Source organism: Rattus norvegicus, chromosome 9 (genome assembly GCF_021556685.1).
Source record: "Rattus norvegicus strain SHRSP/BbbUtx chromosome 9, alternate assembly SHRSP_T2T, whole genome shotgun sequence".
Classification (NCBI taxonomy): domain Eukaryota; kingdom Metazoa; phylum Chordata; class Mammalia; order Rodentia; family Muridae; genus Rattus; species Rattus norvegicus.
The window spans coordinates 95260853-95276095 of NC_141542.1; the positions used below are offsets into that span (position 1 = coordinate 95260853).

General features: G+C 42.3%; 1 protein-coding gene across 1 annotated transcript in view; it reads left to right on the plus strand.

Moving 5' to 3' along the window:
- The window catches only part of Acsl3 (acyl-CoA synthetase long-chain family member 3), a 49163-nt gene extending 36412 nt beyond the window's left edge, over positions 1 to 12751 (plus strand). Inside the window, 9 exon segments of the mRNA NM_057107.2 lie at positions 1922 to 2045; positions 2254 to 2325; positions 2603 to 2742; positions 4601 to 4773; positions 5323 to 5397; positions 6909 to 7100; positions 9292 to 9406; positions 11055 to 11212; positions 12026 to 12751. Of these exon segments, the coding sequence (NP_476448.1) occupies positions 1922 to 2045; positions 2254 to 2325; positions 2603 to 2742; positions 4601 to 4773; positions 5323 to 5397; positions 6909 to 7100; positions 9292 to 9406; positions 11055 to 11212; positions 12026 to 12183 (1207 nt within the window). The 3' untranslated portion in view covers positions 12184 to 12751.
- Positions 12752 to 15243: the final 2492 nt, after the last annotated feature.

Below are 15243 nucleotides of genomic sequence, written 5' to 3' on the forward strand. Positions count from 1 at the left end.
TGTCATGGTAGTGCTCAGAGTGCTCAGGTAGTAGCTGTTCAAACATTTGTGCCAGTTTAGCAGATGGCTAAGGTATTCCCCAGGTTTCTATGAAAGTAGAAAAGTTAGAGAACATTGATTTTAAAATTTTAAAATTTGTGTGTGTGTGTGTGTGTGTGTGAGAGAGAGAGAGAGAGAGAGAGAGAGAGAGAGAGTGTTCATCCATACATGTGTGTCTGCATGTGAGTGCCAGTACCCAGGAACCTGTGGAGGCTGCAGTATCAGATGCCCTTGAAGTTACAGGGAGCTTGAGTGCCTAGCAGGGAGCTGAGAACCACACTAGGGCAGTTTGTCTAACTGCATTGTTAACTGCCGAGCCACTCTGCAGAGCCTCAAAACAGTTAATTCATGTGACTTAAAATATTAGTTTAATTATTTAGTATTTGAAGATGAAAATTTTAGCTGACTTTGTAGTTTTGAATCCCTTAAATTTAGATGATTTCAGTCAGTTATTATTGCTTCTTTACATACATAGTTATTTTTATATGTAAATGCCATCCTGGTGGACAGATGAGAACCATTGTCAACTGATTGATTTTGAAGTTGTACTCTTGTGGAATCAGGGGAGAATGTAATGGAGTTACAGAAAAGACAAAAAGACAGAAGAAATGGGCTGGGGTTAGCGGGGTTCAAGTCTGTCGCAGTGACTGAGAAGCTGCTTCGCTGTTTGTTACCTTCGTGCAGAGACACCAGATGCTCATTACACACGGGCACTTACCTGTGGGTCTGAGCTTGGGAACTGACCTGGAACGCTGGAGCTGCACTCTCCTTTGGGACTCTCCTTAGTTTCTCTTCATGTCTTAGATGCGAGGCCATTTCTTGAAAAATACGTGAATATAACACGCATTTTCCTGTATATTTAGATATACTTTTTGATTTATTACTAACTAGCTCCAATTCCTAGAACAAGCGTGTCCAGATGCCGACCAACTAAAGATTATCTCCTGTTTTTGATATCACTCTGCTTCTGCAGTAGACCACATTCTGAAAGTGCCTGCCTCCTCGATTTTGGGTTGGGTCGCAGTGTTTTTTGACTAATCCGGTCAGCAGGGACCCGGGTGCTTAGCTGTGCTCCATGTGTCTTTAAGCTTGCTGTAGTCACTTTCGGCAGAGAGCTTCCATGACCTTTTGTGGGCACACATCTTTTAATAAGAGTTCATTCAACCTCTGCTCTGGCCCACCACCCAACAGAGGGGTAGTAGAAAAGAAAAGTTATTGGGATATGGGGGAAGTGGACCTGTTCAGCAGTAGTTGTCTGGGGGTGAACTCGATCTTCTTTCTCAGTGGTTCAGTCCTGTAGCAAATACGACTCAGCAGCTGCAGAGCAGTTCTAGGCAGGCAGACACCACCCATGAACTGGCAGCCATAGTCCAGGTCTCAGCAGGCAGACACCAGGCACAAACCAGAAGCTGTAGTTGAATCCTGGAAAAACCACAAGGCTTGTCCACAGGCCTGAGGTGAGGCCACTGAAGTGGCAAGCTGCATCAGGAACCTCACAAGCAGTTCTCTGGCGAGTTTCTCTCAGTGGTGGCCTTACCACAGTTGAGCTCAACAATGCTATGTAAGGTAAACATGCACGTCATTAGGAAGAATAGTGAGGCAGAGCAAACCAAATCAAAGTTCAGTACTTGTTCCTTTTGTCTAATGTGGGGTCATATTTATTATATACAACTTCATCACAGGTCCTTCCATGTGTTCGCTATATCAAATATCCTTTCACCTGTGTCTGCTTCAGGAAAACGCTCTTTCACGTGTTTGCTTTTAAGTAAGACAGCCTTTCATCTGTGTGCCCCACCCTGTAAAACATATTTGACATAACTAACTTTCCAAAGATGCTAGACGTTTCCACCTTAACCTTGGCTCTTATCGGCCTTTCTTTCAGAGAGGAAGATGTATACATTGGATATTTGCCCCTGGCACATGTTCTAGAATTAAGCGCTGAGCTTGTGTGTCTTTCTCATGGATGCCGGATTGGCTACTCTTCACCACAGACATTAGCAGATCAGGTGAGTGACACATGTGTGACGTGAAATGCTGTGTGTTTTTAACATGTTTTCTTCATCAGCTTACATGGTATCTTCAATTCCTTTTAAATTCTTGCCCTGTATGTCTAGAATATAAATAAATACACTGACAGTAAATATATGCCTTTGAACTAAGAATGCCATTATGTGTTAAAGATCTTTATGTAGATTATTTTTTTCTGTTCTGTAGTCTTCAAAAATAAAGAAAGGAAGCAAAGGAGACACATCCGTTCTGAAGCCCACGCTGATGGCGGCTGTGCCGGTAAGAACTGCCACAGGTGATGGGTGGTGACATCATTTAAGACAAAGTGCTTGGTGTGCAATCTGAGGACCTAGTCCAATGCCTAGAACCCGTGTAAAGGTGGAAGGAGAGATTCAAGTCCATATCATTAATTGTCCTTCAGCCTTCACATAGGCACCAGGGCACAGCCATGCGTTGTCCTACAACACACATAAAATAATTAGAAGTATTAATTACATGGGTCTGATTTAAATGTGAAGCTTGCTCATACAGTTAATGAACTCATTTATGCACCTAGGAAATCATGGATCGGATCTACAAAAATGTCATGAATAAAGTGAATGAAATGAGTGCTTTTCAACGAAACTTGTTTATTTTGGCATATAATTATAAGATGGAGCAGATTTCAAAAGGGTGTAGTACCCCGCTGTGTGACCGGTGAGTAAAGCCTCTGAGTAAAAGGATGGCAGCAGAGCTCCCATCAACAGCCCAGGGAAGTGGAGCAGTACACGTGGTACACAGACATTAAGATGGGTGTGTATGCAGCGCAGGCTGGAACCCTGCAGTTGGGAAGTAAGGGGAGGAGATTCAGAGTTCAAAGCTGGAGGCTGGAGAGCTGGTTCACTTTTACTGTAAAAGCATGGGTGGAGGGAGAGCGATAGTCAGACACCAGTGCCTCCTGGCCTCAGTGTCGCCTTCCCCAATGAGAGTTTCCCTGGCTAGAACTCACCTGCCTCTGCCTTCTGCGTGCTAAGATTAGAGTCTGGATAGCTTAGGTGGCAAAGAGATTGAAGGGGCACGTGCCACCACATGGTCAGCCTCAACACAGCTTCTCAAATGGTTGCCCTTGAGTCTTAATCCCTTTCATAGTGCTTAACAAGTTTTCATTTCCATGGTTCTGGACATTAAATTAAACCTAAGCACTACCTGCTTTTGACTTATAAGCAATGTCTTTACTAGTGTTTTACAGAAACATATCAAATAGATTTTTTTATTTCTCATAATTTACCATATAATTTTTTTTACCATAGCTGTAATAAAAACTTCAGAACTTACATTAGACTTCAAAGAGCTTGTTATATATAAATATGCATAAATTTCTAGTGAATAAATAAAAGCAGAAATTAGCTTTTTACAAATTATGTGAAGATGTGGTATTCATAAATATGTATGGTAATGAGTTCTCTGATCATAAAAAGGGATTTCTGATACAACAAACTTTCATCCTCTGTAGAACCAGGGGTTCTGTGGGTCTCAGAAGGGAAGCCCGTGCAGGGCAGGTAGCTGGGGTCCCGGGTCTTGCCCTGTACCACAGTGGCAGGGGCAGCAGCAGTCGGCAATGATAGGTGGCAGCAGTGGGAGGGACGACAGGGATGTGTGCCTGGTTTGCTAGCTGTGTCTAAGTTCCAATGACGAATGCTTCCCGAGAGAAAACTTTCTCCAAAGTGTTAACAGCTCAGTAAAACAACCACTCTCAGACGATTCTCAGTGAAATAACTCATGTACTTTACTCCATGTGGATAGGGACTTTATAAACATTGAGGAGTGGGGTGGGATCCAGGGCAAGATACTTCCTACTGGCTCAGTTTGAGAAGCTAGTGATGCTCTATTAGCAGGGGGAAGGAGGACTTGAGGTGTTTTCCCCACGTGACTGATTTATGGGATCCAGAGCAGGTGGAGTGTGGCAGGGAGCAGGCCCCACTCGTACCTTTCTCAATTCTGAGTTCATGCGTTTGGGCCCACTCAGCACTGCCAGTTCTGTGTTGTTTTATAGTCCACTTGCCCACAGGAAACAATTGTATATGATTTACTATCACATGGAAATTAAGAGTACATGGCATTTTCTTTGCTGATAGAACTACTCACACTTAAGACAGACATATGGACCCAAGAGAAGCTCCTCAATGGGCTGTATCACATCGATTATATATAATCTCACAGGCCATATAAGAAAACTGAGGAGGCACCACAACTAAGGCAGCTTATAAAAGAAAGCATTCAATTGGACACATTTAGTTTCAGAGGGCTTAGGCCATCATGGTGGGGAGCACTGGCTGGCCTGCAAGGTGGCTGAGAGCTTACATCCTGATCCATAGGCAGCAGACAGAGTGGGAATGGTGCTGGTGTTAGAAACCTCAGAGCCTGCCTCTTGCGGCATCCCTCCTCCTAAAGGACTATACCTACTAATCCTTCCAACAACTGGGAACCAAACATTCAAGTGTGTGAACTTGTTGAGCCCATTCATTCAAACTACCACACTGTTTTAAACGTCTTGAATTTTCTACTGATATTTCAGCTTTGTTTTCCGGAATGTCCGAAGGCTGCTGGGTGGAAATATTCGCGTTTTATTGTGCGGTGGTGCTCCACTTTCTGCAACGACACAGCGATTCATGAATATCTGCTTCTGTTGTCCCGTTGGCCAGGGGTATGGACTCACAGAATCTACTGGGGCTGGAACAATTACAGAAGGTAGGTGCTGTCATCTGAGAACCAGGCAGCTCTTACGTACGTGGACCCGGTATTAATGTGGGACACGTGGCCGGCAGAGACTTGGGGAGTTGGAGTAGGTGTACCTGATTTCCCCAGGGTCTCTGAGGAGGGGGACTCCACACACTTGGAACTTTTCCCCCAGTGCCAGAACAGACAGGAGAAGGCCATGTAAGACTAAGAAAAGTGTGTCCTATGTCTTCAGCAAGGGGGTGCAGGGGGTTGGTCGGGCTCTGTTTCTCTTAACCCTTTTAAAATATCTTAAACCCCAACTATGCCTTGGAAACACAACAAGTACTAGTTGTACAGTCAGTTTCTGTAATAATTGAGGCTGTTAGAAAAGTTAGAAAAGACTAAGCAGTGTGCCTGTGCCAAGTGGAGCGCACAGTCCATGGACCACTCTTGTTTCTAAGATGCTCTTATGGATGGGGCCACTATCTAGGGCTTGGGAATAGTCATTTTAAATAGGAAAAGGAAGCAATTGGTTGATTAACTGTAGCCTTCAAATATTTTTCTTCCTTTGCCTCTTAGTGTGGGACTACAATACCGGCAGAGTGGGAGCACCATTAGTTTGCTGTGAAATCAAATTAAAGAACTGGGAGGAAGGTAACAGCCTATTATTAGATTGATGTGGGAAATGTGTTCTAGTCTCTTTGGTTCCTTATTGTAGAGTGTAAAGTTCTAAGTTCTCATTTTGTTCATGATACTAACCTTTTCTTTATCTAGCGCTCACCACATCTACTTAGTTTGCGTGCTTCAGTAATGATTCTAAAGAATAGGATTCTTTTTATTTTGTTTATATTTGTGTGCGTGCAAGTGTGTGTTCTGTATGTAGATATCATTCCTCAGGAGCCATGCCCACCTTGTTTTGTTAGTCTGAGGCTTGTGGGTTAAACAAGGGTAGCTGGTCAGTGAGCCCCAGGCCACTCCCTGTCCCCACTTTCCGAGTGTGGAGAGGACACGCCTGCACGCCAGGCGTGGCTTTTGTGTGTGGCTTTTGCCAATTAAACTCATGCACAGCAAGCTCTATTGATTGAGAAGTCTCTCCAGTCTCTTGCTTATCATTTTCTGACATAAATTCAAGTAAAAATGATAGCAAAACTTGTGTTATTAAGTTAGGGATGGCAAGATAGCTCATCCAGTAAAGCACTTGATGATCCTCAAGACCCGAGTTCAATCCTTAGGACCCCCATGGTTGTCAAGTAGAATTGACTTTTACACATATGCTATAGTTTACATGCACATGGATACGCTCACTCACACACATACATGTATACACACATACACGGGGGAGAGAAACAGGGAGGAAGGAGAATAAATGGGATGAAAGAGTTTAGTCATTTTATTTTTCAGAAGAAAGAAATTACATTTGCTCCATGTTTATATTTTTCTTTCCCCTGAGGGCTTTAAGCAGATTTTAGAAGGAAAAATTTGGGTTGGGGATTTAGCTCAGCCGTAGAGCGCTTGCCTAGCGAGCGCAAGGCCCTGGGTTCGGTCCCCAGCTCCGAAAAAAAAAAAAAAGAAGGAAAAATTTTCACAATAATTCTATTAAAAAGTTTAATGTTTATTCTATTTTGAAATAATAATTATCGTGAAATGTTTGCATCATGTTAAAGCATATAAGTTATCTGTGATTTATTGGGAGATAACTTTCTAAAGGTTCTAAGGCTGTGATAAAATTTCTCAACTGTTTTTAGCAGAACTTAGAAATATATTCAATAAATTTAAGCCCAGAGCTAATCTGAAATTATCTGAAAGAACAGACTTCTAACTATATTATAGTGTGATTTTATGAAGGGGTTTGCTGTACTATTTAATAAGTGACATTACTTTTATCATTTTGCTAGCATGATTTATGGACTGAGTAGAAACTTTATAATTACTTTACACAATAGGTGGAGGGTGCTGGGCTTTAGACTGGAATAGTAGCTTAAAAGCATGGATATTGATTATTTAACAGTTGAGATTTTTGTCTCTAGCTTATTGATAATGTTTAGCCACGGGGTCTAATTTGTTTCCCTTGGAAACTAATTGGTTAAAATAAGATATATATACTTAGAAACTAATAGCTTTGCATATTTATATAATACCTATCTGCTTTATTTTGTGTTTATTAGGTGGCTATTTTAATACTGACAAACCACATCCCAGAGGTGAAATTCTGATTGGTGGCCAAAATGTGACAATGGGGTACTACAAAAATGAAGAAAAAACAAAGGCCGATTTCTTTGAAGATGAAAACGGACAGAGGTGGCTGTGCACTGGCGATATTGGAGAGTTTGACCCTGATGGCTGCCTCAAGATCATTGGTGAGCATTGAGTCTTCTTTAAAAGATTGTTATATTATGTGTATGACTGTTTTGCCTACATGTATGTATATGCACTGACTGTGTGCATGATGTCTATGGACTTAGAAGGGGCTGCCAAATGCTCTGGAACTGGAGTTACAGGTGGCTGTGAGCCACTGTGGGTGCTAGGAGCCCAGTTCCTTGGCCAGAGCACTACATGGTCTTAAAAGCTGAGCCATCTCTTTGGCCTCTGAATTCTTTCTTGACAGTGAGTATTTTCCCAGATGACTATACAAAGTGGTGGCTGTGTTTACAGAGACTGTCTGTCTGATATTGAGGAGGGCTTTTATATCATTCCCTGAAGTACAATGTTTTAAAGAAGGACATGTTATAAATAAGGTTATAGAAGCTTCAGCCCCAGGTTTGTAATCGCTGTTGGTTAACCGCGTAGGGAGTGCTTGTCTGTGTTAACCTTGCCTGACACGCACAGGTTATAATCACTGTTGGTTAACCTCGGTGTGCTCTGCTTGTCTGTGTTAACCTTGCCTGACTGCACAGGTCATTGTGCAGTGCTTTTTTGAACTTAGTCCTGGCTTTGTCCAGGAGGGAAGCCGGGTGAGCCAAGTACTGTGACCTCTACAAGGCAAAACACCTTTCATGCCTTCTCCTGAAGTTCATCCACCTTCACTAGTAACGAATCTACCCTGGAGTTATGGGAGGCTTCCTGGGGATACACAAGCACATGTCTACTTACCTCAGATAGGGAACAGATGACAGACTGAAATGCTGGTGTCACCAGAATCCAACTTGGTAAACTATTGCACTTCATTGGAGTTCCTTATGGAGTACAGTGAGGGGTTACTTGCAGGAATGACTAGAGACAGACGCAGCAGTAAAAGTCCCACCAACCCCCACATGGGTGAGAGCTCACAAAAGCTCCTGGAGCTTCCTGCTTGACCTTGCTGGCAGCTTGACAAGTTGAAGCCAGCTCTTCTTGGTAGCCCAGTTGGTCTGAGCCTCTTCTGGGCGGGCTTGGCTTATCTGACAGTGCCTCTCAGTAGCCTTTGCTGCTTGTACAAGCTTGAGGAGGGAGGGCTCAAGTGCATCTGGTGAGTTTCAGGGACTAATAGTGTACTGATTCTAAACCTTCCTAATGTACTAACCCTTTAGTACAGTTCCCCATGTTGTGGTGACCCCCAACCATAAAAAACTATTTTTGTTGCTTCTTCATAACTATAATTCTGCTACCATTATGAATTGCAATGCAAACATCTATGCTTTCTGATGGTCTTGAGTGACCTGACCATCAGGTCTAAGGGATGCTGACCCACAGGTTGAGAACTGCTGTCCTAGAGCTTTTGAGTTATTTTCTAAGTGAGCCTCCTACTTTTATGGCACCTGAGTCTCGAGGTTGGAAAATGTCATTGAGAATTTGTAGGATAACACCTGGTCTTGATACCCTGAAGGCCAGAAGGAGACGAGCGGCTCCCCGTCCACAGCTCCATCCCTGTCTCATTGACAGAGGCCTCCAAAGCTGCCCCGCCCCTTTCCACATTTGCCTTCTGCCACCCTATCATAGGGTTTCGTTTCCTCTCTGCTGCTCCACACCACTCCAGACCTTTCTCACTTCCATCGTGTGATGAGGAGGCCTCACTGTTCTAAGAAACCTTTAATGGCCTCTACAAGATGTGTTCAGGGGGCCTCTATCACCCAGCCGTCATTCACCTTCCGCCTCTTGACCTGTTTCCTTGCCCTTAGGCTTCAGTGTTTAAGTTGACACGGCTCTTGGCGCTGCCAGTGCCAAGAGACTTAACCTTGTCAGTAAAACTCACTTCAGGACTCAATTGCAACAATTCCTTCCCAATCCACAAGTTGGCTGTGTTGTGAATGCTGTGTTTGTGTCACTCTTCTCTCTAGCTAGTGCGACTGTCCGTTGCATTGTAGAGCTCCTTTCCTCTGTGTACTCGTAAGTGCCAGGAGCATATCAGCTCAGAGCATACTGAAGTCATAAGGATGATGTCCCTTACGTAAAATTTTCTCCACGAAAGAATTTAATTGTAGAAGACTAGGGTCTGACTTTATTGTGTAATCTCAACTTTAGGGCAACCTACAATGCTTAGTTGAGAAATGTTTTAAATAACTTGGTGAAATATTTCTATATGCTTAAGGTGTTAACGACTGTTCTCGATGTTTCTGCCTTTGTTCTATGCAGATCGTAAAAAGGACCTTGTGAAACTACAGGCAGGAGAGTATGTTTCTCTAGGCAAAGTTGAGGCAGCTTTGAAGAACCTCCCACTAATAGATAACATTTGTGCATATGCAAACAGGTAAGCTCTGCAGTCTGTGTTGAGTGCACACAAGTTGGGGGTGTGCCATGAGCAGTTGCAGCCCATATGGGCCACTGTGAAATCATTCTTGGACCTCTTATCTGATTTATGGAGCCACTACCTCCTCCTTACAGCTAGTGAGCCAGTACTTTCTGTGATACTCTCTTCATCTTCCTGGGTTTGTGCTGCTTCACATCTCTGCAAGTGTTCTCAGGGAAGGGTTGAGGAAGATAGGTTCTCCTGCCTCAATACTCCTGCACAGGGAGGGCTTGCAGACCCAGTCAGATGCAAGGGGACTAAGTAACATCTCTCTACAGTCCTCTCCTCCTGTCCCTTGAGGACAAGTAAGCTTGAACATGCTTACTGCTGACCCTAGCTTACAGCCTCACAGCCCACGATAACAGAGGCAGCAGGGAGTGGAAGTGTCAATTTAGAAGCTGAGAGGTGTATTGGGAACTGATGGAATCTGAAATTAGACCTGACTACATTCTGTAATAGTAGGTGAAGTGACTTAATCATCTGACCAGTAATCACAGTCACATGTCTGTGCATAAGCCTAGTATCTTGTCTGCAGCAGCTGACATAGTCATGGGAGTCAGGAAAGTCAACTTAGAAGTAGACTTTGGGGTACACCGAGGTGATAGAGCTTCTGGTGCAATAGTTGTCTTCTGAATAATTAATTGGAACCAGAAATATTTCAGATTTTGGAGACTGGATTTTGTTGTTTTGTGTGAAGGTCTTGCTATATAACCTTGGCTGTCTTGGAATTCATACTGTACTGGGCCACCCTTGAACTACCTGCCTCTGCCTTCCAAGTGCCACTGGAATTAAAGGCATGCAGCCACCATATCCCTTCCAAGATGGTGGGATTTTTAAAATATTTGCTCAGATTTGGTCATTAGCACCCTGTGCATGGACTCTGCACTTCAAAAAGCCATTTGTCTTCTTCAGCATTGCTCCAGATATGGGTTTTATTTATTTAAGAATAACTCCCAAGTATCCTTTTCTTGTCATGATGCTGTCCTGACTTCATGACAGCCCTCTTGCCTTAGCTTCTCTGTTGTGGGACCCATAGTGCTCTGCCCAGCAATCATGCTGTTTTGCATTTCTCAAAATAATACCTGTCTTACCTCCAAGTGCATACTAAGTTCCTTTGATATGGATTCTTCCAATAACAGAAGAAAATGAGCCTTGTCACAGTCTACCCTTGAACTCAAGATCGCTTGCCTCTGCCTTCTGAGTGCTGGAATTAACCTGACTCATCACATGATTTTGACTTGCTGCTGCAGTTCTCTAGAAACATAATTTACAGGTTTTGCTTTACTTCCCTATTTCCACAAATTTTATTCATCATTTCAAAGATGAATAAAAAATGAATTTGCTTTAAAAGTGTGTATCACTACTTGTAGTAGTTAGACACTTAGAATTTCTCAGGTTGAGGTTTGCTTGCACTGAACTGACGGAGTTCTCAAATGTATATGATTAAGTGGTCAGCACCATTCATGAGATAAGTATGATACTTGCGGTGATGTTTGTGGTTTTCCAACAATAAGGAGAGGGCTCTAGAGGGCTAAGGTGGTCAGTTACATTAATAAGCATGGTACATGTTAGTTTGGTCCTTGACTAAGTTATCTTTTTTGTATTTCAGTTACCATTCTTACGTAATTGGATTTGTTGTGCCAAATCAAAAGGAACTTACGGAGCTAGCTAGAACGAAAGGATTTAACGGAACTTGGGAAGAGCTGTGTAACAGCAGTGAAATGGAAAACGAGGTCCTTAAAGTGCTTTCTGAGGCTGCTATTTCAGGTGAGTCTGCTGGTAAACCGATCCTTAGAAGTGAGATGGGAAAAATCACAGGTCTATTATAGTTAGGCACAGGGGATAGAATGCATCCATTCCTGCCTGGAAACGTTCAAGCCCCTCTGTAGAACATGCAATATCACTAACCTGAGTTTTAAAATAAGATTTTATATAAAATGGAATTTACCAGTATTTTAGTTGCTTTTTTTGTCTCCTGCTAAAAGCAGTTGAACTTAAGGGAGAGGGAGTGTCTTTGTGGCTCATAGTTCAGGCTACAGTCCGTCGTCATGGTGGGGAGAGAGCTCCTGGTGTCAGAAAGCTTGAGGAAGCTGGTCACATTGTATCCATTTTCCTGCAAATGTCATCATTTCATTCTCCTTAAAGCAAAATTCCCCTTCCCCTGGGATCCCAGTCCCTGGAAGGCCTGGTGTAGTGTGCCGTGTCCCTGGCCAGTGAGTCTGCTCCCTTGGTCTGGCTAGTGCTGCGTGCTGCCCTTCTGTATGTGATGATGGGCTGCATACCCATGTAAATGCAGCTGTTTTAATGACGAGCTGCTTTCTGCATATTTTATACCTATATATCATTTACTCAATTTATTCTCCTATGGATAAATAATTTGTTAAATGGCTTTTGCTATTACAGTTCTCATATTTCAGAAACATACTTTTGAATCTCAGGCAGGAATTGAACTGATGCTGACAGGGTTGCTTGTTCTGTTGGTTATTGGGTGGTGTGACTCAAGGAGTGCCTGTTTGCTGAGAACTTTGACTTCATCTCTCGTGGGTGTGGGTTTTTAGTGTTGTGTTTTCTTCATTTCAGCAAGTCTGGAAAAGTTTGAAATCCCACTGAAAATTCGTTTGAGCCCTGACCCATGGACTCCCGAAACTGGTCTGGTGACTGATGCCTTCAAGTTGAAACGTAAAGAACTTAAAACACACTACCAGGCAGACATTGAGCGGATGTATGGAAGAAAATAATTAGTTTGGGCATTGGCTTGCTACAGTGAGCTCAGATCAAATAGGGAAATACTTGAAATGTATGTCTCAGGCCAAGGCAAACTCCATTCCTCATATTAAACCCTGGCTGTTACTTCTCACTACGTCACCATTTTTAACTGACAGGATTAGTAAACTATTAAGACAGCAAACATGTGTCTGTCTCTGTTTTTTCCCCTCCTCCAGTTTGCTTTGGCATCTATGACTGTGTTTGTCAATAGGAGACTTTTTCAAAATCATACTGGGGAAGCAGTGATTTTAAAACCTCAAGTTTTTAAACATGATTTATATGTTCTGTACAATTGTTCAGTTTGTAACTTTTTAAAGTTTGGATGTATAGAAGGATAAATAGGAAATATAAAAATTGGTTATTTGGGGGCTTTTTTACTTATTGTATTTAAAAATAAAAGGGTATCAATGTGAAATTATGTAAATTTTAAATGCTTATGAATCAAATCATTGTTGAACAAAAGATTTGTTGCTGTGTAATTATTGTCTTGTATGCATTTAAGAGAAATAAATATACTCAGACTTATGTTTTAAGAAATGGAAACCTTGCGAACACATGCCTGACACCGTTGGTTTTATACTCTCTTTTTCTACTGAGGAACTGTTTGGCACTGCATGAAGTGAAATAGCAAGTGAGGATGCGGTTCAATGACAAAGTAGTTCACCATAAAGTGGCTTGGTGTGGCCGTGGTTGGTGTGGTGGTGGTCAGTGTGGTGGTGGTGGTGGTTGGTGTGGTAGTGAGAGGAACCAGGGCTTTGGAGTTTCACTCACATCACAAACTACTTATTTGGCCACATCCTAGGACTGTGTTTTGTGTTCTTGTATATTGTGATTTGGACAGTTTTGTCCTTGTTGAAATTTAACTCTTACCTTTGGAAAAACTCTCTAAAGGAGGGAAAGTGTGGAAAGAAAGGAAATGGAGCTTCTGTGTCAGAACCAGGAGCTGAAAATTCACCTGTGGTCGGTGGAGAGCGTCTGTGTCTGATGTCTTGACTTCAGAATAATTGTGTTAAAATAGTTTTATAAAAATGATTTAGTTTTATAAATGTGTGTGTGTGTACACAGTGACTGGAGGTGCCAGAAGGGGGCGTCTGACCCTGTGGAATGAGCTAAAGGCTGTGGTGAGCCGCCTGGGGAGGGTGAGCCAATCCCACTTCTGTACGACTGACACTGCTCTTAAATGCTAGGCCATCTTCCCAGCACTTGCTGGAAGGATTCTTTTTTCCCCTTTTTCTTTTTTAAAAGATAGGATGTAGGTAAACTTCAATGTTTTTTTGCAAAGACACTAATAATTTTGACTTGAAATGTCAGATTAAGAAGTAGTGTCTTACCAGGACAGAGTAATGGCTGGTTGAACAGCAAATAAAGCTGGTTTAGTCTGTATCAGATTCTGTTTAGAATTACATTTAGTTCTAAGATATTAGAGGGTAAATCTTAAATGCCACAATAGAACATAACACTGACCCTTTCAAATAAACCATTTTTCTAGCCAAATCAAGGTAACCTGAAAAATTCAATATTTTTCTGTTTCAAGAGGAAAAAAAAATAACCTTTCAGTTTTAAAGAGACACGAGACCTTGTGATTTGAATACACCTGGTCCAGGGAGTGACACTCATAGTGGGTGTGGCCTTGTTGGAGGAAGTGTGTCGCTTAGAGACCCTCTTCTTGCTGCCTGGAAGATAGTCTGCTCCTGGCTTCCTTCAGAGGAAGATGTAGAACTCTCTTCCTCTAGCGCCATGCCTGCTTGATGCTGCCATGCTCCCAACTTGATGGACTGAACCTCTGAACCTGTAAGCCAGCCCTAATGAAATGTCCCAGTGTAAGAGTTGCCTTGGTCATGGTGTCTTTTCACAGCAATGAAACCCTAAGTCAGACCTTATCCCCCAAATCTAAATCAACCATATAAATTCCATGCATTATTAACTTCAAGGACAAAAACTAAAGAAGGGTAGAGTGTGGATCCTAAAAGAATAGTTCTTTAAAACTAATTTCTTTCTAGAAACAAGCTGAATGGGGGAATAATTAAACCCCAGCAAGGAGTTGTCTCTAGCGCATGCCCTTGGTGGCCACCTCATGCTCCCACTCAGCTTGCCTGCAGGCTTGTATGAGCGTGCATCGGTGAAAATTGCTGATGCCACGGCGAAGCTGAAAATGGCACCTGTTTTCTAAAACCAAGCTTTTAGCTTTCACTGATGCCTGCGATGTTTCCTAAAGTGTAATTTTTCAGCATTGCTCAGAAATAGATGAGGCCAGTATAACAACTGCTGGTAAAATGATCAGTGTTTTGCAGTTTTAAAACAAATAGTCCATGCCATATACAATTTTAAGACTTTTAGGGAAAGGAATTTGCAGTGTGAGTTCCTATTGTAGGAAGGTTGCGTCCATTGGCGGTGGTGCCCTACGGAGGCAGTGCATGCACCACCACGCTGTAAGGTGATGATGCATCCTAGAGAACGTGTGCATCCTAAACAAGTTCTTTGTAATGACATGAAGTTTGAAGAAAAAAGATATGTAAGAATTCCCGATAAATAACATGATGTCTTGCCTAAAGAAGGAACGGCCTTATAAAAGTCAAAATTTGACATTTGTGAAAAACTGTTGAAAAAGGAGTTGGAAGAATTCTCATTCCTGGTCTAGCAAAATTGTGTTCTTATTTTCTAGAACTTGAGCTCTAGCGTATCCCTAGTTCACACACACACACACACACACACACACACACACACACACACACACACACACACACTATGTATATACCATGTATTCAGTGTTCTGTGAGCTTATCCAGTCCTTTCCATCTAGTGAAAAGCATGCATATCTATCTATCTATCCATCTATCTATCTATCGATCCATCTATCTACCGATCCATCTATCTATCTATCCATCTATCTATCGATCCATCTATCTATCTATCCATCTATCTATCGATCCATCTATCTATCGATCCGTCTATATCTGTCTGTCTGTCTGTCTGTCTATCTATCTATCTATCTATCTATCTATCTATCTATCTATCTATCTATCTATCGATCC